Source organism: Rhagoletis zephyria, unplaced genomic scaffold, assembly GCF_001687245.7.
Source record: "Rhagoletis zephyria isolate East Lansing unplaced genomic scaffold, Rhagoletis_zephyria_1.1 Rzeph_scaffold_00103, whole genome shotgun sequence".
NCBI lineage: Eukaryota > Metazoa > Arthropoda > Insecta > Diptera > Tephritidae > Rhagoletis > Rhagoletis zephyria.
In genome coordinates, this window is record NW_016157187.1 from 464,109 (window position 1) to 488,179 (window position 24,071).

Genomic DNA, 24,071 nt, shown 5'->3' on the forward strand with positions numbered 1-24,071 from the left:
TTACAAATATAAGATTCTTTGCTCACACCGCTTTCTATTTTTGGTTGCACATGCAAATCAGCTGATCNAATATCACTAACTTATTATTAAATTCTATACATATTCAAATATTTCGTTGTTTACTTCCATTTTTTACAAATATAAGATTCTTTGCTCACACCGCTTTCTATTTTTGGTTGCACATGCAAATCAGCTGATCGTTTGACACTTTTCATGAACTTACAGGAAAAAAAAAAACTCCGGACTAAATCCTGTAACTTCTGACTAGGAACAGTTGCCCAGTTACTCTCTCAAAAGTGTTCCCACTTACAGGTTTTATGTCAATAGGAACGACTTCCTGTATGTTCTGACTAAATCCTGTAAACCGGACTGCTATTGGAACAGACTATATGTAAGTTCTGACTAAATCCTGTAAACCGGACTACTATTGGAACAGACTAACTAAATCCTGTAAACCGGACTGCTATTGGAATAGACTAATAGTTAAGCGCATAAAAACACACGATTGCGCGCTGGTTGGGACACACAGTGTGACGATCCCATATAAGGTGCGGCCAAAAATATAATGCTAAGCCGTCGAAAAGCAATGAAATTCGGCATAGTTAATACTTAGGGAAATATTAAGAAATACTGAAAAAATTTACCATATCCGTCAACGGACAAGCCCACTTTCCATATATGCATAAAATAAAAATGTCTCCAACTTTAACAATATTTGAGATATAATAATAAGTATTGAAATCTAGGTAGATGTAAAATAAAAATCGGACCAATCGGCCTAATTCAACGCTTATCGTAGCATAACCTCTAAATCTTATATATGGTTATTTTAGTCCAAAATGAGCTTTTTGAATAAAAACCAGTGTCAAATATATCTATGAATACATTTTATTAATCCGATAACAAAAGCATAGATTTAGGCGTGTATACTTTCAATAAAAACAAACTTATTCTAATTTGTCTGACGAAAATTAAAATTCGGAAAATCAATTTCTGTTCAAATTTAGTTTTTATCTATTGACATTTCCTCTTCATATGTTATTACGAAGGGGCTAATTTCGTTGAAACGCTTCTATTTTTAACCGACTTCCAAAAAAGGAGGAGGTTATCAGTTCGTCGAAATATTTTTTTTTTTTTTTTATAAAGGATGTTACCGCATAACTTTGGGCCACGGCAACCGATTTCGATAATTCTTTATGCATCGTAAAGGTAGTGTCTCAGAGGTGGTCCCTCTGGTTAAGATCCGATCAGCGGGTCATGAGATATATATATATATATATTTTTTTTATATGAGAGTTGAAGTCGGTTTTTTTTTTTTGCTAAAAATTACTTGTTGCTATATAATTTCCGTTCCACAGAGATAGATGGATCGGAATATAAAATTACGTGCAAAGAAATGTCTTCAATGGATGTTTTTCGTGAAACTTTTCTGGTGTTTTCCAAGCGGCATTTCCCAAACTTGATACATATGTCTTGCTTCTAAAGCATCTTCGGAGAAGACTTCAATGGGAAGGGTAAAATCTTTGAAAATTTCGCAGCCATGAACTAATATATTGTGAACTGTTGTTGGTATATAATTCGAAAGTGTATTTTAACAATATTTTAAAAGTCTCATTATTTTTGCACATTGCACTACATAAGGATCACAATATTAATGGTTATTGACAGTTAAGCAGAATTCCGTTTTTTTTTTACACAGGTGAAAGTATATTCGGACTGAGTAGGCAATTTAGAATTAAAATCCTCTCCCGATGTACAAAAATCACTCTCCATAAGTCACTAATAGTGATGGCAAAAAAACTTTAATAATCGCAAGCATTCGATTAATAATTGCAAAAATTGGTACATAAGAAATGAGAAGTAAATTAATATTAAGCTGGAAAACGCAAGCTTTATATTATGATTGTTTTCTTTTCAAATGAAATTTATTGAAGAAACTGAGAAGCATATTATAGATCAAACAGAAAGCAAAAAATACTTAGTTTTGTGGAAAATATGTTGAAAAAGCATGAAAAAAAAAATTTCCAACATTTTGCTTCATAAGCACTACAAAAATTTTCTAAATCAATTTTTTTTTTAATTTTAATTGTTGCACAGGTCTCTAGCAATAATTTGGCTTTAACAGATTGAAAAAATATCAATTAGTCGACGAGTTATAGCCAAAAAAAACCATATAAACAATATGCGGAAAATCGGCATTTGATTGCAAAGTTCGAAGGTCGATTAAAAAAAAATTCGAACTAACATAAACAAACGCCGCGATACGGGTCTTCTAATTTAGCCTCTATTTTCACCCCTCACCCTCAGAATCGACCTAACTTTTGCTAACCTGAATTTGTTCCACAGTGTAATAGTAAAAATATGCAGTTCCTGCTGACTATAAATGTGTTGTATTTTTATACAATTTGTTGATAAACAGTAACCTTATATTTTAAAATAAAGATGAAAGAATTGTTGTAACGTAAACAATTTAACAATCCAGTGAAGCGAACTCGAAGGATTTAGGAATTCAGCGACTAATTCAAGGATAATCCTAACAGTACGTACAGTCGCGACATTTTAGCATTCTTTGGCTATTTCCCTTTTGTTTATTTGATGTTTATTATTTTTTTTATGAAAGTGTAGCTCGTTATCTAACAAAAACCATGTAAGTAAAAATTTCAAACTTTGTACAAAAAATAGCAAAATTGGACAAATTTTTAATAAGATTTTCTAGAACCATTGTGAGTTTTTTATCCCATTCAATTTTATATAACAGTGTACAAATTTTAAGTAGCTAGGACTTACCGTTGATTTTTGGAATTTTTTTTTGTGGAAGGTGTTGCCGATTTTCCCCAAACAAACAAAATTTCGAACATACTTTGTTTGGAAGAAAATGCGTAAACAAAAAATTTTCAAAAATCAACACTTACTTAGCTACTTTAAATTTGCTCTTTATTATACTAAAATTTAAGAAACTTCGTACTCAAAAAAGTTCTACAAAATCTGATTAAACAGTTTCAAACTTTGACGAACATTTTTTAAAATTGTCGTGTTTTTATAAATATTCTACAAAATTTGAAATTGTGATTTAGATGATTTTCTTATTTACGCTATATTTTCATAAAAAAATTATAAGAACAAGAAACAAAGAAAAATAGCTAAAACTTGCTAAAATGTGTCTACCCTACTTACATTCTCCCCACCGTACATCATAAAAACGAAATATGAAAACACATCTATGACAGGCGGACTCAGATACATTAATATTTTAAACTTTAAAGGAATTAAAACAGTAAAAAATCAATAACATGAAATGAAGTGCGAAAAAAGAAAAAAGAATCGGCAAAAAAACGGCCGATGCCGATACTAGCCGATGCGGGTTACGATTAATCGGTCGGACTCTAAAATTTATTTACCCAAATAATACTCGCCAATTATGCAAGTGGTTACTCAATGTTACATACTTAATTGCACGTGTCAGATTTAAACCTATAATGTACAGCCCGGTTCACTTGAATAGATACACATGTTTTCCTCAAGATACAGGGTTATATCTGGACTTGTGGGCATCCGAGAAGTTTCTTTTTTATGTCATATGGAAGAATGATCAATTTTAAAGAAAAGCGGTGAAAATGGTTCCACGCTTTATCAAACTACACCAAAATTATGCTTATTATTTTGATTCACCTGAATGGGCATAGTGTCTTTAACACAAGGAAAGTAGTAGCTTGAACCAACAAAAGCATACCATTCATTTTAATTCCACTATAAAAAACTTTTAGTATTAGATACTACATCGTTAGAGGCGCTTTGAGAAATGAAATACATCTTGCTGCTTACCACTTTAATCGCCGGAAAAAACAATTGCAACAACTTGCAAAACATCCAATTCCATGTATTTTCCATTAAGTTTAGGTCCTGTGAATAGGACAAACTCTGTGATTGAATTTGACATTGCTCTCTTAAGAAGAACCTTGTACCTATTCAAGTGAATCAAAATAATAAGCATAGTTTTTCGTGTAGTTTGATAAAAAGTGGAATAAAATCCAAAGTAATTAAGGTGTTTTCTTCATTTGCACAGCTATTGGACGAAAATAATCATTCTTTAAGCTGAGGCCAAAAACAAAACTTCTCGGATGCGCACAAGTCCAGATATAAGCTTGAATCTTTAGAAAAATATGTGTACCTATCCAAGTGAACGGGGTTGTACATACATATACTATTATATTGTCGATAAGGTTTTATGAAATGATATGTCTATGAAGTAATAAATGTGTCATTTAACAAATATCAAATTTACATATGTATGTACATATATGCTAAATCTCGTCAATTATTCTCTTCGTATGTGGCAAGCTGCGTGGGCGGCTTCTATCTGGAATTGTGAAAGCACACTTCGAATGATAAATATGTACATATGTATGTATGTAGGTATATATCTATAAATATTACGAAAGATAAGTGGCCACATAATGTACTGTTACAGCTGCGATTCGAAATAGCAAACATTTTTGTTGTTACTTATTTTAATTCACTCACGCTTCCATTCATACTTGTAGATGGTATACACACACCTATCTATGAATAACTAATGTAACTAAGTAGGTATGTATGTAAGTAATCGCATGTTTTCACATCATCGACCATTAACCATCGACGTCAGCAACATGTTGAAAAATCGATATATTCGACAATTTCTGATAATGTACAGTGGGTCGAGAATCAACAAAAAGCGTTTTTAATTTTTTTTTACAATAACCTCAATTGATACGCTCTTTAGATTTCCAGATGTATTTGCTTCTTATATATCTCAAAGCGTTAGTTGATTTGAAACGAGACCAAAGAGCTTTGTCGTTTCAACAACCTTTAATAATATATAGGTCATTGGGCACTGTAAGCATTAGCTTGACATATATTCCACAAAATTGGAAGAGGATCCAAGTTTTTATAACTCCCGAAGAAGTAAAAAAGAAACCACGAAAAGGCTAAAGACTTCAGAAAAATAATGCTAACATCCAACTGCTAGTAGCACCGCAAAGTGTTAAAAGTGCAAATAAGATCCCTTTTGGGAATATCGGAACTATCGACATCCCAACATGCAGAAACAGAAACCGGTCTCCATAAAGTTTTGGGACCTTTAATACCATACATTATCAATATCGTGCCAGGTAATAAGATCAACGGGGGGGCACCAGGGTGGGAAATAAAGTCAATTGAACTTATTTCCGTTGATCTTATTACCTGTCACCATCAATATAACTCAATACTGTAAAAGCGTATTTTTGGTCGAAAATGATGGCACACTTATCTTAGGCAGTGGATTATCTTCAGTTTAGCATAAAGAGCAAGATTTTATTGCGAAATTGTATTTAAATGAAAACTTAAAAAAGATATAATAAAAAAATCAAAATAACACAACCCGCGCCTGTAGTTGCTGTGGAATATTTTCCTACGGCATTATTCGCGAATATAAGTAGCTTATGTTGGAAAGCGGGCTTTAGTATAATGCGGCATTTCCGGTATTCTTTAAACAACTTGGAATTTTTTGACGAGACTTAATAAGAATATTGACTTGCTAGTATCGGAACTATTTCTTGCACGTTTATTTACCAAAGCACGGCTCGACGCCAGTGAGTCATTCGCAACCGTATGCTGCGAATGCCGCATTATACTAAAGCCAGCTTCCCGATAAACGTCTTAAGGCTAAAACTGTTCAAATACCTGATTTATTTTTTATTGAACTTTCATTGATTGAATGCAAGAAGAATTAATGTTTTTTCTGGCAAGTGAAGGGCGTGACTCTAAAAAATTTGCTTTCGTCGCAGAGTTTTTACCGACATAGCAATCGAAGGAATAACCCAGTCCCTTGGAAATGTTGGAGTATCTAACCGTATAGTCGGACCAACATGGCGGAATATGTGCTAGGCCCATCTAATAAACCAGAAGAACGTATGGATTGTTTACCTCAAAGATGCCACTACCCACATCAATTAACAATGTGACAAAGTGCTTTCTCAATATGAAAAAGACAAAATAGGAAAAAAGTTAATTACATTAGCATGTCCAGAAATTGCGTTTTTTTAGAGCCGGCTATAATCAGGCCCGACTAGAGCGTAGGGGGTCGCTGGTGTTTCTCCACGAGCACGGACTTTTCAAAGGGTCCGGATTCGTTCGAGAACTAAGTTTCAAGTCCGAGCAAAGGAAATTTATAAATGAAATGTCTACGCAAAGCCCACTGTGTGTCCGCTGTTGAGCGCCTGCGCTTTGCCACTGCCTGGGCATTATTACATTAATCTACAAACGACAACATTAGTACTAACTCACAGTATTTAGTAGCTGGACGACAAGTAAAAAGAAAGTACGAAAAAACAAAACAGCAGCACAGTATTTGGTGTATAGTCACGAATTTACAGCAAAACACTGATTTATATAGAAACCAATTACTACGATGGTTGGTTAAAGAATTTTGCGCAAAGCTCATTTAACCAGCTGCTGGTAAGTGTGAATTGACAATATGCAAGATACAAAAAGCAAGAAGCAAACCCTTCACAAATCTATCGCATTCAATTCACAGCAACAGGATGAGCAACAACAAGGCAGCAAATATGGAGAAATTTTGCGGTTTGATTTTCATTTTAGCTGCGGTGGCAATCGATTTGAGTGCGTGCAACCATTTGCCTATGCATCGACTCGACTATCCAGAGGATGCACTGACGCTGAATGAGCATTTCTTCAACGATGTGCGTGCACTGATCAAGCGACGTCTAAAGGAAACTGCAGCGGTAAGTGTTGGAATGTACTAATTTTGAATCTTGAACAAACAAACAAAAATTTTTCTCGCTATTATTTTAATTTTCTCACCACAGTTGCAGGAGTTGCATATGGATAATGAAAATGTAATCGGTATTGGCGGCAGCAGTGGCAGTAACAGCAATGAGTTACCCACAAATTTGGAGCATATCAGCGTTGGAGGTGTAGGCAGCGGCGGTAGTGATGTTGGCATAGATATTATAACGCCACCGCCCACGGTACCCACACCAGTACTGGTGGAGAATTGGCCCACTGAAAGCCACTCCTTTGGTCAGGTCACCGCCGTATCTATAGATCCACATGGTAATCCGGTCATTTTTCATCGCGCCGATAGATATTGGGATGCGAAGTAGGTCAACAGCTGTTACAAATCAGCTGTATGTTAGTGTTTGTGTGTGTGTTGAATTGAAGTAGGCGCAAGGATAGTAGTTCTAACGTTGATATACTTATATATATATTTTTTTGCTTTGTTTTTGTAGCACCTTTAATGACAGCAACATTTTCTATTTGATTGAATATGGACCGATTAAGGAGAAGACTATTTACATTTTAGATCCCAAGACAGGTGCTATTAAGTCTGGTTGGGGTGAAGATATGTTTTACATGCCACATGGCATGACCATTGATGTGCATGGGAATTATTGGATTACGGATGTAGCAATGCACCAGGCATTTAAGGTGAGTGGAAGATAAAATCAAAGTAGAGAAGAAGACGAAAAAGCAAAGAATTTAAAATTCAAATGAAACAATACTAAGCAAAAAAATAAAATAAAACAAAAACATTAAAGAAAATAAAACAGTGAGAGTAAAACAAAAAAACCTAAAAATAAAAAAAAATAAGATAAAATGAAAGGAAAAATTCAATAAAAAGAGCGAAATTTAAAAATCAAAACAAAATAAAATTAAAAAGATTAAAATAAAGTATAATAAAATTTAAAAATAATAATAATTAACTTAAATATGTAAAATATTCAAAAAAAAAAAAACAAAATAAATATAAAATATATTAAATAAAGTGAAAAAAATCAAATAAAATTATTTTAAATAAAGTAAAAATAAAAATAAATAGATAAAATAGAAAAGAATAAAATATATAAAATCAAATACAATAAAATAAAATAAGGTTACATAAAATAATATAAAACAAAATCCAATAAAATAATTTAAAGTAAAATATGTTAAATCAAAAAAATAAAATAAAATAAAATAAAATAAAATAAAATAAAATAAAATAAAATAAAATAAAATAAAATAAAATAAAATAAAATAAAATAACATACAGCAAAATGAAATAAACCAATTTAAAAAAAGGAAAATAGCATAAAAAATCCGTTAAAAATTAAATTAAACTAACAAAATTATATTAAAAATTTATAAAATAAAACAGGTTAATATAAAATAAATAAAATAGTAAAGAGAAAATCAAATAAAATAATTTAGCAAAATTTAATTAAATTAAATCATTTTAAATAAAGCAAAATAAAATAAAATATAATTAAACTAACTAAATTATATAAAATATATTAAGGAAAATAAAATAAAATAGACTAAGTAAAAGTAAAATAAAATTAAGAATAAAGGAATATACATACATACAGGGGAAGCAAAAAACAGTATAAAGAGAATGTCAAAAACAGGTAGGGCTATCTAAAAAGCTGTTTTTGGTACTAACACTTTAAAATTTTTATTGAAGGTGTATATTAATAGTTGCGATCCCGTACGAGTCCGGACTTGTCAGAATTAGTCAGATTTTACTCTCTTTTTTACTCTCTATCAGAAGTTACCAGTTTTAGTCCGAAGATTTTTTGCTGGTATATTCTGGTAAATGTGTCAAACGATCAGCGTGTTTGGCAACCAAATTGTAAACAAAAGAAAAGTGCACTCTGCTAATTCATGTTGAAAACTATTTACATAATTACTTGCTTAAGTAGATTCTAATGAATTTGAAAGTATTTTTGTTGTTTACATGTGTGTTTACATTCAAAATAAGCAAAAATTTACCACCAAAATTTGGAGTTGAGTTAAGGTTATGTATGTAAAACCAAAAGAAGAAAAATAAAATAAAATAAATAAGAATAGAATAAAAAAAAATTAAATTGAGTAAATTTAAGTGCATACATGGGTACATACATAGAACAAAATAACATAAAATAAGATAAAATTAAACGAGATGAACCCAAATGAAATAAAGTAATTTAAAATAAAATTAAGTAAAAATTTAACAAAATAAATAAATTTAAAAAATAAATAGAACAAATAAAAACAAAATATATAAATATAAATATTTTATGAAACTAAATGAAAATAAGATTAAATAAAATTAAAATAAAATTAAAGTAAAATGAGATAATAAACAAAAAATAAATAAAATCAAAAAAAGATATAAAAGAAAGTAGAATTTAAAAAACAATTAAAAATTTGTAAACAAAATAAAGTAAATAACATAACGGCGATAGGTTACAAAGTCGGTGGCAGTTAAACGGGTAAAGTGAATCTTCATGAATTTGCGTTTGTGAAATAAAACTAATACGGTGCTCGCATAGGGCGATTTTCCAGGCAATTTTAGAGGCGATTAGTTGTATCAAAAGTTGGCTGCACCTCAACTTCATTGGAAGCGATTAGTTGAAAGGCCGTTCACACCAGGCGATTGTTGTTTTCAACTGAAGGTTGCCTGTAAAACCGCCTCATGCGAACACCGTATAAGGCTTACAACAAAGAAAAGCTTGGGCGAATAAAATATTTTAAGTGAAAAATCGAAAAAAGAATGCTGAAGATGGCGCAACGCCAAACCGTTTGTCTTCAAATCAATCTTGACAAGGGATTACTAAAATTCGTTCCAAAAAAATCAAAAAAAAGTGTTTTCTTAGAAGTATAAACAAAAGATAGTGAGGCCTAACACAAAATCCATCGTAGTCCGATTTTTCGTGAAATCTACGAAATCACTGAATCCGAATTGCTACGAACGTGTAAATAACTACAAAGCATACGCTACGTTCGTGGCTATTCGGAATCAGTGAAAGCATTGTCGTAGACTTCATGAAAAATTGGACTACGATGGATTCTGTGATTGAGTAAATAAAAACCATTAATTAGAAATTTAATTTGAGTAACTTACTTTGAATATTAAACTGTAAACAACTTTAACTGATCCATTTTCAGTTCAAACCATTTGAAACTCAACCGCTGCTTACCGTCGGAAAGCGATTCAAACCTGGCTCAAGCATTAACCATCTCTGCAAGCCCACCTCTATTGCGGTCGCCACTACCGGCGAGGTATTTTAGCTAGTTAATTGATAATAAAAATCGAATCCCTTAAAACAGTGTCGGTCACACAAATGCATACTAAAAAATCTGCATAAGTGTGCCATATCAAGCGTGTGAGGAACGAAAGCATAACATCGTTAACGTTGCTGTGACAACACGTAGCCAAAAGCGCATAATAAGCACGTTTTGGCCGGCACTGCTTTAAAAATAAAAACAAACACAAAAATCACTCATACGCCCCACGAATTTCAGTTTTTCATTGCCGACGGTTACTGCAATAGCCGCATTTTGAAATTCAACGCTGCTGGACGGATTTTGCGCACCATACCTCAGCCACCAGGTATAAAAAGCAAAATCCCAATCATATATTTAAAACAAAATAATAGCGATTGAAAAATTATTAAATATCACTATTTCTCAATAAAAATTTTCAGAATTCCTCTCCTTACAAGTGCCACATGGCATCACGCTATTGGAACATTTGGATCTCCTCTGCATTGCTGATCGTGAGAATATGCGTGTCGTTTGCCCAAAGTGCGTTTATTTAAAATTGTTCAGTGATGAGGACAGTGCTTGTAGTTTTCATGTATATACAGTATCGGTCATATCTATAGCACGCCATTTCAAAGTGATATTGTGTGCCACTTATGTTTATTTATATATTTTTAAGAATTTTCAATTAAAATATTGTTCATTTTCGGACAAACCCCATATATACCCAAGTTCAACAATTTGTAGAAAACTACAAAAAAGTGTAACAAATTTTCACCTAAATTTCAAACTTTTTTCTCGGTAGTGATAGAATTTTTTTGAGGACACAGTTTTTTAGCCCCTGCAATTTTAGTCTGATAATGTGCAAATTTCAAGTGGCTACGAAATACCGTTAATTTTTTAGAATTTTTTTGTCGCATTGGCTTCCATATAATGAATAAACTCAATTTATTTGTATATGGAAGAAAACCGCAACATCCTTGGCGAAAAAAATTCTAAAAAATCAGCGGTAACTTTTAGCCACTTGAAACTTGCACATTATCAGACTAAAATTGATTGGGCTATAAAACTGTGTATTCAGAAAAATTCAAACACTTCCGAGAAAAAAGTTTGAAATTTAGGTGAAAATTTGTTGCACTTTTTTGTAGTTTTCTATAAGTTTTTAAACTTGGGTTTATATGGGTTTTGTTAGATAAAGAACTGTATTTTAATTGAAAATTCTTAAACATAAATAAATAAACATAAGTGGCACACAATATCACTTTGAAATGGCGTGCTATAGATATGACCGATACTGTACATACGTATGTATTTTTTCTTTCTTTTTTCTTTCAAATAGAGCCGGACTAAAATCGTCACAGGGCGAGGGCCAACCCGCCGCTACAATACAGGAGCCCGATTTGGGGCGGGTCTTTGACGTGGCCGCTTACGGTAATATTGTTTATGCAGTTAATGGACCTACATCAATGTTGCCCGTACGTGGTTTCACCATTGATCCACGCTCTGAAACTATTATTGGGCATTGGGGTGAATTTAAGAACCCACATTCGATTGCTGTATGCGTAAATGGTTCAGCATTGTATATAACCGAAATTGGTACAAATCATCAGACAAATAAAGTATGGAAATATGTGTTGGTTTAAATGTACTGAAGAAAGTGGAGAAAGCCGAAGTGTAATAAAAAATAAACCCAAAGTAAATACCTACCTAAGTGTTTAAAACCCATACAAAGCAAACAATAATCCAGTGCACACGACGTTCATTTCCGCAAAAGCCATAAACATATACATATGTATATGTATGAAGTAGGCATTGTTGTAAATAAAACAATACGTATGTATTAAATGTAAGCATTATACTTGTAACTTAAATAACTTATCGAAAATGACACGTACGATTTGCACCTTTAAAACAAAAAGATAATACGAAATTATTAACACAAAATATTCACTAAACGTTTTTACCTCGGAAGCAGCACACCAAGCATTTGTGTGAATTTGATTGCAACAACAAAAATAACTCAAGTCATATCTCGTAATCAAATCACTATAACCAAAAAGGTAAATGTGTAATAAAAACCCACTTCGTTACGTAGAAATTTCACCATGAACTTCCATTATCTATATTTGAAAGCATCTGCAAAAATATACAACCACAACCAAAAAATAGAACCACTATAGCTAAAACTATAATAACAATTTCTTGAATATACATAAGTACATACATACATATAACATAAAAATAATTTAAACTAACATTTTAAAGAATTATCAAAGTACGAAAATCTATGTACATATACGTAGTATGAAAATAAGTGTGGAATAAATAGAATGGAGCGCGGCAAATTACTGAAAGTAAATATTTGCATATAAATAAATATCAATGCACCACCTAAAAGTAAACGTAGTAATTGATGCAATTCTGTTCAAGACACTATATTATAGATAAATAATTGGCCAGCCCAGTATTACCTGTACTAAACAGAAATCGCATGTGATTTATGCTCCATCGTGGTAACGAAATTTCCCTAATTGTGTACCTCCCGTTTTGTCTTTATATTGCTCTTGACATTTTTTTTTTTTAACAATCACACAAAACTATGTAGTTCTATTTGTTTTTAACTAGAAAGCTGTACCTAGAGTAATCTTCTTAGCAAGATACATACATACATATATCAAATATAAAAAAGTAAATAAAATTGTCATCTACCCCACTGAATGGAGCTGATTTTTTACTTTTATCTCTACTTGGGGAAAAAAGGTGGACTATTGAAATCTTAGGTTTTGGATTACACCACCGCACAGAATTTTTTCGCTATTTAAAAAACTATACAGTTGCTTCAAATTATGCTGACAAGTTTCTACGAGATTTTCTATAAACAAGCAAAGATTAATGTATCGGCTGACAACGACTTATTTTTATAAGTAAATATTAATTTATTAAAAACATATATCTATCCTAAATGTGTAAGTATCATAAGCACTTACATACATACATATATATAAACCGACCAAATTTGTATAAAACTATGTATTAGTAGGAATTACAAAAAAAATAAATACAGCTATCAAATATAAGGCATATGAAATTCCATAAGAAAATTTGTGCGAGAGAAGAAAGAAAAGTCCCACACTAATATTCTTCATCGCCGCTCTTAGCATGCAACCACTTTTCAATAAATTCTAGCACTGCATTTAGCTGCTTCAACCACACCTCCAGTTCCTCCTGTGTATCTGCTGCAAAAAATACTGCCGCTGTATCCACTTCCTCTCCGGCCTTTTGTAGCGAGCACTGCAAACAAAAAGCGCGTGCACGTGCACACAATTCCCGCGGGGCCATTTGCAGTGGCGTTGACTGCACATTCGAGCGCATATCCAAAGATAGTAGCAATTTTTCATCCATTTGATTTTCATCTGTCCACACGTGTACGAAGATACCATCCAATGTACACCAACGTCGATTCCAATTGTGAAGCGTATGAGGATCTTGCACATTTAGAAAACCACTATGCGTATGTTTAGGCAGGCGAACTTCCGTGCGGCCACTTATTTGAATTGCAGCACTGAGATTTGTAGATTGTGTACACGGTGTTAGTGGTAATTGACAATTTTTGGCGCTGGCTCGCAAGCAAAGTTTATCTGTGTTCTTGGATTCGCATTCTACGTACTCGTACGGCACAAAATTGCGGGCATGAAGTGAAAAGCTGGCATGTAGGCGAAAACGTGAAACGATTTCATCGCCCGAAGATGATGTCGATGAGCCGCCAGGTGTGCGTAAAGCAGGTATTTTCTAGAAGAAAGAGATTTTCATTTGTGAAATTATTTGTGACTGAAGTTGAAAACTCACAACTATGGGCCGCTTGGGTTCCAGCGATAGTGTAGATACTTTGCGCAACCGCAACATAAATATTTTACAGCGCACCTCGCTATCCTCCTTCCCCAAACCGCCTACAAATTCAATGCCGCAATCACTAAATATTGCCTGTCCGTTGTGGCACTCCGCCGATTGTGTGGACTTTATTACACCACCACACTCGAAAGTCACTATATAGAAATAGTTGAAGAAGAAATCTTGATTAACATCGACTTTTATGGGCAAACGCATGCTATCCACATAAAAACGATGTGTGTGTTGTCCGCAAGCACGTGCTGAAATCAGCCGACCATGCTGAGGCCACACGTCACCACGTAGGCGCGAAAAAAGCAGTAAACGTTCAGCTTCCACCATTTCAGGTGAAATTTCTACTTCCGGTAGTTGTCGACAAATAGTTACCGCTTGCGCTAATTGCTGCGTTACTGGCGCTTTTTCGTCCAATGCGAACAATGCATCCAAATCGTATGTGGACGTGGCAGCATGCAGGTTTGGGTCGGTTTGATTGTGCGTATTTATGCTCTTCGACAAGCTTATATGTGACGAGGGAAAGCTAAAAGAACTGGATAGACGACGTGTCTCGTTTTTAACGAAGTTCGTGCTGCGCTTAAACGAGTTGCGCAAAACATTTTTTAAACGCTTATAAGAGGGAATGTTTAAATTGCTGGAAGGTGTTTTAATGCAACTGTGGCCGATTGTAGAACGTTGAACTTGACCATTAAAACTGCCGCTAGGTGTTGAAAGTTGCTCTTGTTGGAATTGATCTCCAGTGTCGGCTTGGTGTACTTCATTGAGACTGGAGGTGTGTGGTAGATCTGTTGGATAATCTGATTGAGCTTTTCGTGGTGTAGCAGGGCAACTGGTACTTGGCTGATGGCAAGATGAAGGCGATGAGAAGATATCGGTCGATGGATTGAGATTAGACAATCGTTGTTTGCTTAGGTGTGACTGAAATTCGTAGAACGGAAATGAGAATATTTTTAATGTAAACAGATATTACTGTTCTTTAACCCTTAAGGTCAGGATATGCTGTGTTAACGGTCGTGACAGGCGGAATAAAAAATAAATAATAATTTATTGTTATTTAAAGTAAAGAAAGAAAAATTAAGCAACGTTAAGGGTTATAGAATAGCATAGACATTGAGAGGGTTACGATTTGAAAAATCTTACTTGCAATGCGCCAAAAACCAAAATAAAAAATACATGAAATATGTTTTTGTGACTCTTTTTTAAATAGTATGATCCGGCAATGATATGATTGTTAACAATATGCGTTTAACGCGAGAGGAGTGAGTAAAAAAGCATTAGTAACAAAGAATTCATATTTACATTGATTTGAGAAAAAAAAAACATTTTATGCCTAAAGTTTAAGCTTGTCTAAAATTAAGGGCTTGACGCTAATAAGAGTCAAAGAAAATTTCTACCTTAGTTACAAATTTGGGTGCATTCTGCTTTTTCGGTGTGTTTGGAGCACCAGATGTCATCGATTCGTTAGCCAAACTTAAGCCTGATTGGCTAATATCTGCCTGAGAAATGTTATCAAAGTCTGCGTCATTTGGCGTATCATAGGATATTGAATCGTTTGGAGTAGGCGTGGATGTAGAGAAGTGCCGATATGTATTTATTTGGCCCATAGAATCGGTACGTAGGGAACCGTAGGATTTGTTTAAATCATTCTAGGGAAAACATTCAAATAAAATAATAAAAAAAATTAATACATAAGGAAATAAAGAAATTATTTTCTATAATTAGTAAGTTGCTAAATAAACAAAACCTTATGAGATTATTTAAATACTGTACTCACATTATTCATTTTCTCAACCCGCTCCAGTTCACCATTTTCCGGTACGAGCTCACTTCGACACAGGTTGTCTAAAAATATCTCACTACGATGCAGCGACAGATCGGATTTATTTAGGTTACGATCTCGCTTTGGCGGAGAATGCTGCTCCTGCATGCGCACATTATTCAGTGAACGGCAATGTGATAGTGTTGTTGAAGTGGCTGTCGCACACACATGCGCTTGCGGAGGCGACATGTAGGATGTATCACTGCCAGATTGCTCCTGCAGCGTTGGCAGTTGTACTGTAAACGGGGATATATCTGAATTTTTCAGCGAGTCATGTAATAGCTTTCCTAATGGCATTGGAGTTGTATGCATAGCTTGTGGCTTCAGCTTTTTATTGGCCTTATTGACTTTGGCATACAACACTTCCACATCCGGTCTGCTTGTTACTATTTCCTTAGCGCTTGTTTTATTGTCATAATGTGGCGTGCCCGTGATATGTATGCTGTCTTCTTCAATTTCAGAGTAAATAGGTTCCTGTTGATTGGCGCTCTGTTCACTTCTTTCCACGCCCACACGCATTTGCCGACGTAGAATATGCCCATCGGTGCAATCGAAACCGGCGGCGCGCTGCTCACGGCGTTCAATTTCCTGGTGAATATTTTCTTATAAGTTATACATCGTCGGCTTTTGATGCAGTAAGATAGCATAACTCAAAATACATCATTACCAAAAAAGAAAGTTACCGTAATGTCGTTCTTACTTGTTGTTATGCATTGGTACGCAAATGTGCTAAGTCCGAAAAAATCAAGAAAAAATATAAACACGTCTGTCCGTGTACACGATAACTCGAGATATCTCAACGAAATTTGGTATGTAGGTTGCCCTTTATCCAAGGTAAGTTGGTATTAAAAATGGGCGAATCGGACTGTAACCACGCCCATTTCCGATCTAAAGGTATTTTCTAAAGATGCAAAAACTACGATATTTCAGTAAATATTGGATGCAAATTGTTCAAAATTAGTATGTGAAGTAGAATTTTTGTAAAAAATATTATTGCGCAATATTGGGAAAATGGGCGTGACCCCGCCCACCTATTATGAAATATATCTCAGTAGCCCATTCACCGATCTCCACCAAACTCGGTACGAGCCTTATTTAGGGTCTAGCTAAGAAATCTGTTGAAAATCTTTAAAATCGGGCAATGACTACGCGTATCTACTAAAGCTAATTCACTTAAAATCGATGATCTCGATAACGACTCAGCAGAAAATTAGATTATGATACATTTTTGGATAATGGGCATGGCGCCGCCCACTTATGACCGCAAAAGTGTAACTCGGTAACCGATTTATAAATTTCTTCCAAACTCGGTGCACTTAGTAAACCTGGTACGGAAAAGCAATTCGTTGAAAATTATTCAAATCGGACCAAAATTACATTCGCTTTCCGTATATCTAACGGTAAATTTCAGAAATGCGAAAACTCTGATATTTTAATAACTGACGACGCCAATTTACTCCAAGTTAATACTTACAACAATCTCTTAACAATAATTAAGACTGCATGACTACAAGGTGTATCTCGGTAGCCAATTTAGCGATTTCTACTAAACGTGGTTCAATTATTTCATTGAGTCTAACTCAGGATATTATGGGAAACGTTTGAAATCGGGGGAAACGCCCCTGCTTACTACAGTATTTGATACCTGCGGCGGGTATATAAAGTTCGGTTTCGCACAAACTTATACCTCTTTACTTACTTTCAATTATTTTATTTTATAAATGGTACATAAATTTACGACTTAAAATAGTTATTTTTCTAATAGCAATGAAATAAAACTGTATTAGGTTATAATTTATTTTAAAACAATAAAATTAAATCTTTTAACAATAAAAAATAATGGAAAAAAGGTTGATAGAAAATGTGCTAAGTTCACATTAAAAGAATAAAATCTTAAAGAGAAAATGTGGTAAGTCCGAAAAGAGCCTATAAGTCTGCAACAGCTTTATTTTGAAATTGGCCGATTATTGGTACTAAAATAAGACGAACTAAGGAAGAAAACTGCATTTACAGATTAGAAAAATATTGACAACAAAAAAAGTTAGACGGTTTTTGTCCCTCCTGAAAAATAAAAAAAATGGACTTAGCACGTTTGCGAACTAAGCCAACGACATGCTACATATGTACATATCTGTGTTCGTATGGAATAGTAGCTTATGCCTAAAGGCTGGCTCTAGTATAATGCAGCATTCGCGGCATACGATTGCGAATGACTCACTGGCGTCGAGCCGTGTTTTGGTAAATAAACGTGCAAGAATAGTCAATATTCTTATTAGGTCTCATCAAAAAATTTGCTGTCGTTTAAAGAATAAAGTGAATGCCGCATTATACTAAAGCCAGATTCCCGACATAAGCTACTATTCTATACGAACACAGATATATAAATTTTTGTAAGATATTTATCAAGGACAAATAGATAGAATTGATCTGTGTATATAAAAAAATAACAAAAAAAAATTTCAATGGCGCATATTCATAGTCATATTTAGTACTCAACTAAGTCGAAACTATTCTAAGTCACAACTAAAGCTATTCATAGTCGCCTTAGTTTCGACTTTTCTGGCTAAGTACCAACTTAAAATCTAGTTTCGGCTGCAGCTGCAACTAAGTCGTAACTAGGAAGAAGTATTTTATCAAATTAAGGGAAAACAGACGAAATATGTAAAAATTAAGTTGGTAGAGGGTGATTTTGATAATATTGAATAATCTCCAATTAAAATTTACAAAGATCGATCCATTTTAATCGGAAGATGAAATTAAATGCGTATTACAATTCGAATAAAGCTACATCACAATTTTATAATTGGAATAATTTAGATAAATTCTCAAATAATAAGTCAGTTTCACGCTAGTTCTTTTAAAGTAAATTTGTGCATAACATTTAGATATCTACTATTTGTATATTTCACAGCATGCTTTCGATAAACATCGACTTCACATCACTGCGGTTGTTCTGGCTATTTCACACAATTAACAAGAAAATGATACCTTATTCTTTTGCATAATCATGCAATGAAAATAAAAATTACATAAACGGATGATCAAACTTGACATTATTTAATAAAAATGTAATTTTTCCAAAATATCGTAAAGAAAAATCGATACATTTTCACACTCGTTTTGCTATATCGTAAACTAAGTCGAAACTACTTAGTAGAAGTCTGAAATGCGACTATGAATAGAGGTAAATTTTAAGTTGGTACTTAAATTTAAGTTGCAACTTTGTTAGTTTCGACTTAGTTGCTGGACTATGAATACGCGCAAATGTAACGAATTAATAAACTTTTTAACTCCAGGCCCATATCAAAAAATAACATATCTGTTTAAAATTTTAAGAAAATGCGTGGGAAATAAAACACGAGAAATGCGATAAACAGCTGATTTTGACATTAGAAGGCCCATAAAAGATGCATAAAAGGACAAAGAAATATTTTAGAAAACCAAAATAAATTCCAGCTCTTCAATCAGCTAATTCAATCACGCAAAAATCCATGCTATTACAGTCGGATGCGAATCGTGAAATGTTTAAAACTCTCATTAGCGGTTTCCACACAAATAGTTTGCTGAATGCGATAAAAACCTTAAAAATCAACCGTGAGCTGGTGCTGCATTTAAACCAATTCTCGAAAAGTAAGTGGCAGCACGCAAAGATGGTACGCACATGGGAGCAGGTTACGGGGACTGAAGTGGCACAGCCCACTGGAAACAGCAAAATCTTTACTTTGTTGTCGTACAATATTCTTGCCCAAGACTTGTTAGTGGAACACCTGCACCTCTACATCGACATTGAGCCATCAAAGTTACGTTGGGACCATAGATTGTCACGATTATCGGATGAAATTCAACACATCAAACCTGATATTCTCTGTTTGCAAGAGATGCAATTCAACCATTTGCAATTGTTTGTTAAGCGTATAAGTTTCAAAAGGGAGTTGGAATATGTGTTCAAAAAGAAAACTGGCCATAGAACAGATGGCTGTGCCATTATTTATGATAAAAGTAAATTTCGGTTTCTGGCACAACAATCTGTAGAATATTATATTCATGGTCATACAGTATTGAATCGCGATAATGTTGCTATACTCGCCAAATTCGCAGATAAAAAACTGCCAGAAAATAAATTTGTGATAGCCACAACACATTTACTTTACAACCCAAAGAGACAAAACGTGCGCATAGCACAAGTGGAAGTGCTGCTGGCGGCCATTCAGAAATTCTCCGTGGAAAATGAAAACGGTAAAAGCACACTATTACCGGTTATATTAACGGGAGATTTTAATTTTGAACCCGAAACAAGACCATATCGATTGTTGTCTGAGCCCTTCCAACCTGCACAAAATTGGAGAATTTCTGGAGGAAAAGAAAGTAATAATAATTTGCAATTAGCACAAATAGATTTCGGTAAGAATGCTGCGTCGACGTTTCAACAGAATTGGATAACTGTGGATTACATTCTGCATTCAATTGATGAAAATCGCAAAAAGTTTCAAATACAATCGGTATACGCGCTACCGAAAATTACGGACTGTATGCGCACTGGCAAAATTCCTAATAAGTACTTGGGTTCGGATCACTATTCACTGGGCATCAAATTTTCAGTGGCATAATATTGGACTTTGCTATGTGAAGAATTGAATAAACTATATCGAGTTTGGATTTTTAAGATACAAAAATTTGAACTCATAGCTTGTGACTTTTCCTTTTAATTGGGTAGGCAGAAGGATATTCTGAATAAATTTCCAACTCGTGCAAACTTACCTGAAATGTTCTGACCGCATGATCATCACTAGCCTCCAACTTCGCGCGTATATTTCCGAGTATGTAGCCAAGCTTCGACATTGTTACATCTTGATCCAAATCGCCATGGTATGAGCGATATGTTTTCGTCTTCATGGATGTACTAAGCGTGCCTTGTTCACACGAAAGGCAGCTACTTTCCGCACAACCGCGGAGAGGAAAATTTAGCTTTCGTTGTGAGGCAGCGCGTGGAGCCTTTTTGGGCGGTGGATGAACTGTGCGCGAAAAATCAAAGTTTCGTGGCTCAGTTTCATTTGTATTTTGCGAGCAACTCGGTGTAGTAGTCTGCGTTGAAGTTTGTACAGCGGAATGATAGCTTCCTGGTGGTGATTGGGGCGTCATGCTTGGCTCGTATGGCTGCAATTCGTCCTGAGACGTTTGAATACCAATGCTGTGCGATGAATAGTTTCTTCGGCGCTGTATGTTATCCCGCTTGGGAGTGACTAAACGAAGAATTTTTTTCTTCGAACTACTTAGAAGCGTACGCGATGAAGATTTTAAATTACTTTTCAAAGCTCGATCTCCACTTTTCGTTTGTTTATTGCACCATGGTGAGATGTTACGCCATTGCTCACTCCAAATGAACTTTTGAGATTCACGCGTATTCTTTGGCGTTGACATGGGCGTTGACTTGACAGGTGTGCTTTTAGTTGAGATATTAGCAGCCAAATTGGAACATACACCATCGACTGTGTCCAGATTAACTTTCGGTGGTATTTGCCAGCCAACAGCTTGTTGTGGCTCAGCCTGTACAGCTTGAGATCTGAATTGGCGTTCCTTAGTGGTTGTGTTACAATTAAGCATATCTGTGATTTTTGGCTCTTTCCAACCGAAACTGAGTTCTTTTACTGGCTTTTCAGCTATCTGACGTATGTTTTTCTCATAATTGCTATACTTTTTGTTCGAATCAACGGCGGAGCGTTCGAGGTCGCTAAGTGAGGGACAAGATGGCAGTATATGCTGCCGCCGCGACTTTTCTGCGGTGAAGCCTAAAGGAGAACAACGGAAATTTTACACATTAGCCGAAATCGAAACAGAGAACTTCATTCATAAGTACTACAAAATGGACCAATTGACCAAATAGTTTTTTGAAAATTTTACTTTTTTATTTTTAGTGTTCAGAAAGATTAGAAGCTGATACAAAGTTAGTGCAACACTGATAGGCCAAGTACTACGTAAACAAGCGTTTTAAGCGAAGTTCTGCAAACAATACAAGGCTTATAAGAAATAAAACTGCAAAAAAGCGTTTAATAAAACAAAGAGCTTTATTCTATTTAGCCGCCAATATATTTCGGTCCCCATAATGTAAAAAAAAGTTGGAAATGCTAACACCAACAACCATGATCTACATATCTATTGCACTACTTTTTTTTATAAAAACAATTTCAATAAAACTTACTCGACGGGCAAGATTTGCGCTGTTCGCGCCTTCTCTCTGTGGCATACACCATTTTCTTCATATCAACCTGAGCCGCTTTATTCACCTTTTCCGCGCCCTTTGCTGCCTTTTTCTCAGCTTCTCTCACCATCGCACCTTTTCTGATCAAGAATTCGTCAAGTATACGCTCTGCTTCACGCAGTGACGGCGACGTAGAGCTCAAGGAAGATACTGCAGATGTTTCTTCAACGCACATATAGCTCCGTGGTGGTTTGGGCGGTGCTTGCAGTGACCGTCTGGGCTTAGAGTGCACCGACGATAAACTTAAACGCTTTTGTAGTAAACGTCCGCCTGCTTTATGTCTACGACGCCCACTATCAGTGTGCTTTGAACTGCTAGTAAGTGGTGTGGAGAATGTGAAAGCATCGGAAAGTGAATCCAATTCACTGATTTTATCTAGTACTGGCCCATGAAATGTGTCTCGCTTACTTTGTGCTTGCTTTTTAGCTAAAGTAAAACTTTCTAAGGGTGGTGCAGTGGGCTCATGTACGAGGCGTGTGGAATGTGGTTTTGTTTGTTTTTGTGGTGATAATTTGAACGCTTGTCCAACATTCGAGTTTTCAACAGTTTGGCTATTAGTTTGCAATTTGTGCTTGTTTACACGCACTTCAGAAATTACACAGTTATTGTGCAACTCTTGGATAATATGTATCAAAGGTGCATCGGCTGCACTAGTCTCTAAACGACTTATCGCCGTTAGCTCGTTTGCGTTAGTAGTAGCCTCTGTGGTTGTTTTGCGTTTTATTTTATCTTGTTTATGCTTTTGTGGTGAGGCTTGTGTCATTGGTTCAGCTGGTATTTTGAAGTTACCAGACAAGCTCTCGCGTCGAACATCTCTGTGGTCAGCTGGATTAACGTAGGTTTTCGGGAGAACTGTACTAAGCTATAAATGAATAAATACCAGCAAAGACATTGAGACTTGAAGTAGTAATTAAAAAATTATTATCACTTACTTCATTGCACTCAGAGCGCCTGTGACGCCTGAGCTGACGCACGTGTTCGGCACGTGTACCCGCTGCTGCGCACACACCGCCACCCTCCCCACTGTCGCTGGTGAAACAATAACAAAAACCATTGCGACATGGCTTGCACTTGCGTTCCTGCTCCTTATTGGAACGATTTTGACTGATTAAATCTGCGTCAGCTGGATCAGGTAACGCTTTCTTTTCACATCTTTCGGTCGCAAAGCCACTAGCCAGTTCTTCTGTTTGAGCTACTTCGCGGCTTTGGGTGGATAAGCGGCGAATACGGCGTGCACGAAACTCATTAATGCACTCCTGTAGGCTGAAGGAAGAGCAAGAGTTAGCTTCATCTTCTTCCTCTTCCACATCTTCAGAATTTGAGGTAGGCTCAATAGAGTAATCTAAATAAGGGTAGAAAATGTGCCATTTACGATATATGTATGTATGTGCATAAATGTATTTATTAATTAGACATATTTAATTGCTTTCACAGCATTTTTTATGCTTACCATCCAAATTCAGTTCCACGCCATCACCAGAATCGTTCAGCGCATTCACCAATACAGTTCCATCTTCATTTTGCTGATGTTGCACATTTACTACGGCTGTTGATTTTTTATTGGATTTTCTTATTTTCGGATTGGTCATAGTTTAACACAGAAATGCATTTGAGGCCGCCGCTCGACACGAAATGCAACAACTAGATTTCACTCAGACTTACAACTCTCCAACTGTACAATTTTTTTTTTTAACTGCAATTCCCCTCTTCATAAGCGGCTTATCTCATAAGTGCAATATAGGGATGATACGTTGCACAATGCAATTGCATCAAACGAGTTTGACTACACTTTTCAAATGGATTTCAAATGCCGTCTAAAACGTTGTTCGTCGTTATCACTTATCACCCACTAGCCGTGGGAAAGACAGTGCGGCGCCGCGCCATTGCGCTGATACCGAGAGCTGAGTTACTGGCACCGATACCGATTGTCACAACTCAGTGACGCAATGGCGCCAGCAACACCGGAAGCAGCCCAAAAATTACACCAATGCTACCCATGAACCAACGACTACAGATCACCTAATCAGCCATCGTTGTATTTGTAATCGA

The 24,071-nt window shown here is 35.1% G+C and overlaps 3 protein-coding genes across 3 annotated transcripts; 2 read left to right on the plus strand and 1 right to left on the minus strand.

Moving 5' to 3' along the window:
- Window positions 1-6,107: 6,107 nt before the first annotated feature.
- Window positions 6,108-12,353, plus strand: Pal2 (Peptidyl-alpha-hydroxyglycine-alpha-amidating lyase 2). Its single transcript, XM_017633231.1, has 8 exons — window positions 6,108-6,477; window positions 6,557-6,764; window positions 6,849-7,141; window positions 7,272-7,470; window positions 9,952-10,065; window positions 10,309-10,396; window positions 10,491-10,590; window positions 11,387-12,353. The coding sequence occupies exons 2-8, from the start codon at window positions 6,564-6,566 to the stop codon at window positions 11,688-11,690; spliced, it is 1,299 nt and encodes a 432-aa protein (XP_017488720.1). The 5' UTR covers window positions 6,108-6,477; window positions 6,557-6,563; the 3' UTR covers window positions 11,691-12,353.
- Window positions 12,354-12,741: 388 nt separating this feature from the next.
- Window positions 12,742-23,876, minus strand: LOC108376957 (uncharacterized). Its single transcript, XM_017633220.1, has 8 exons — window positions 23,473-23,876; window positions 22,955-23,364; window positions 21,963-22,884; window positions 20,525-21,552; window positions 15,722-16,354; window positions 15,342-15,593; window positions 13,894-14,865; window positions 12,742-13,836 (listed from the first exon to the last, which is right to left on the minus strand). Exons 1-8 carry the CDS (start codon window positions 23,609-23,611, stop codon window positions 13,180-13,182), a joined length of 5,013 nt encoding a protein of 1,670 aa, XP_017488709.1. The 5' UTR covers window positions 23,612-23,876; the 3' UTR covers window positions 12,742-13,179.
- angel (protein) lies at window positions 19,045-20,451 on the plus strand. The gene has a single exon (XM_017633242.1). The coding sequence runs from the start codon at window positions 19,258-19,260 to the stop codon at window positions 20,371-20,373; it is 1,116 nt and encodes a 371-aa protein (XP_017488731.1). The 5' UTR covers window positions 19,045-19,257; the 3' UTR covers window positions 20,374-20,451.
- Window positions 23,877-24,071: the final 195 nt, after the last annotated feature.

Coding starts and splice junctions, on each gene's coding strand:
- Pal2 (XM_017633231.1), top strand. CDS start 6,564: ATGAGCAACAACAAGGCAGCAAATATGGAGAAATTTTGCGGTTTGATT. Junction 6,765..6,848: donor GTCTAAAGGAAACTGCAGCG/GTAAGTGTTGGA, acceptor TTCTCACCACAG/TTGCAGGAGTTGCATATGGA. Junction 7,471..9,951: donor CAATGCACCAGGCATTTAAG/GTGAGTGGAAGA, acceptor ATCCATTTTCAG/TTCAAACCATTTGAAACTCA.
- angel (XM_017633242.1), top strand. CDS start 19,258: ATGCTATTACAGTCGGATGCGAATCGTGAAATGTTTAAAACTCTCATT.
- LOC108376957 (XM_017633220.1), bottom strand. CDS start 23,611: ATGACCAATCCGAAAATAAGAAAATCCAATAAAAAATCAACAGCCGTA. Junction 22,885..22,954: donor GGCGCTCTGAGTGCAATGAA/GTAAGTGATAAT, acceptor ATTCATTTATAG/CTTAGTACAGTTCTCCCGAA. Junction 14,866..15,341: donor CACCCAAATTTGTAACTAAG/GTAGAAATTTTC, acceptor TACGAATTTCAG/TCACACCTAAGCAAACAACG.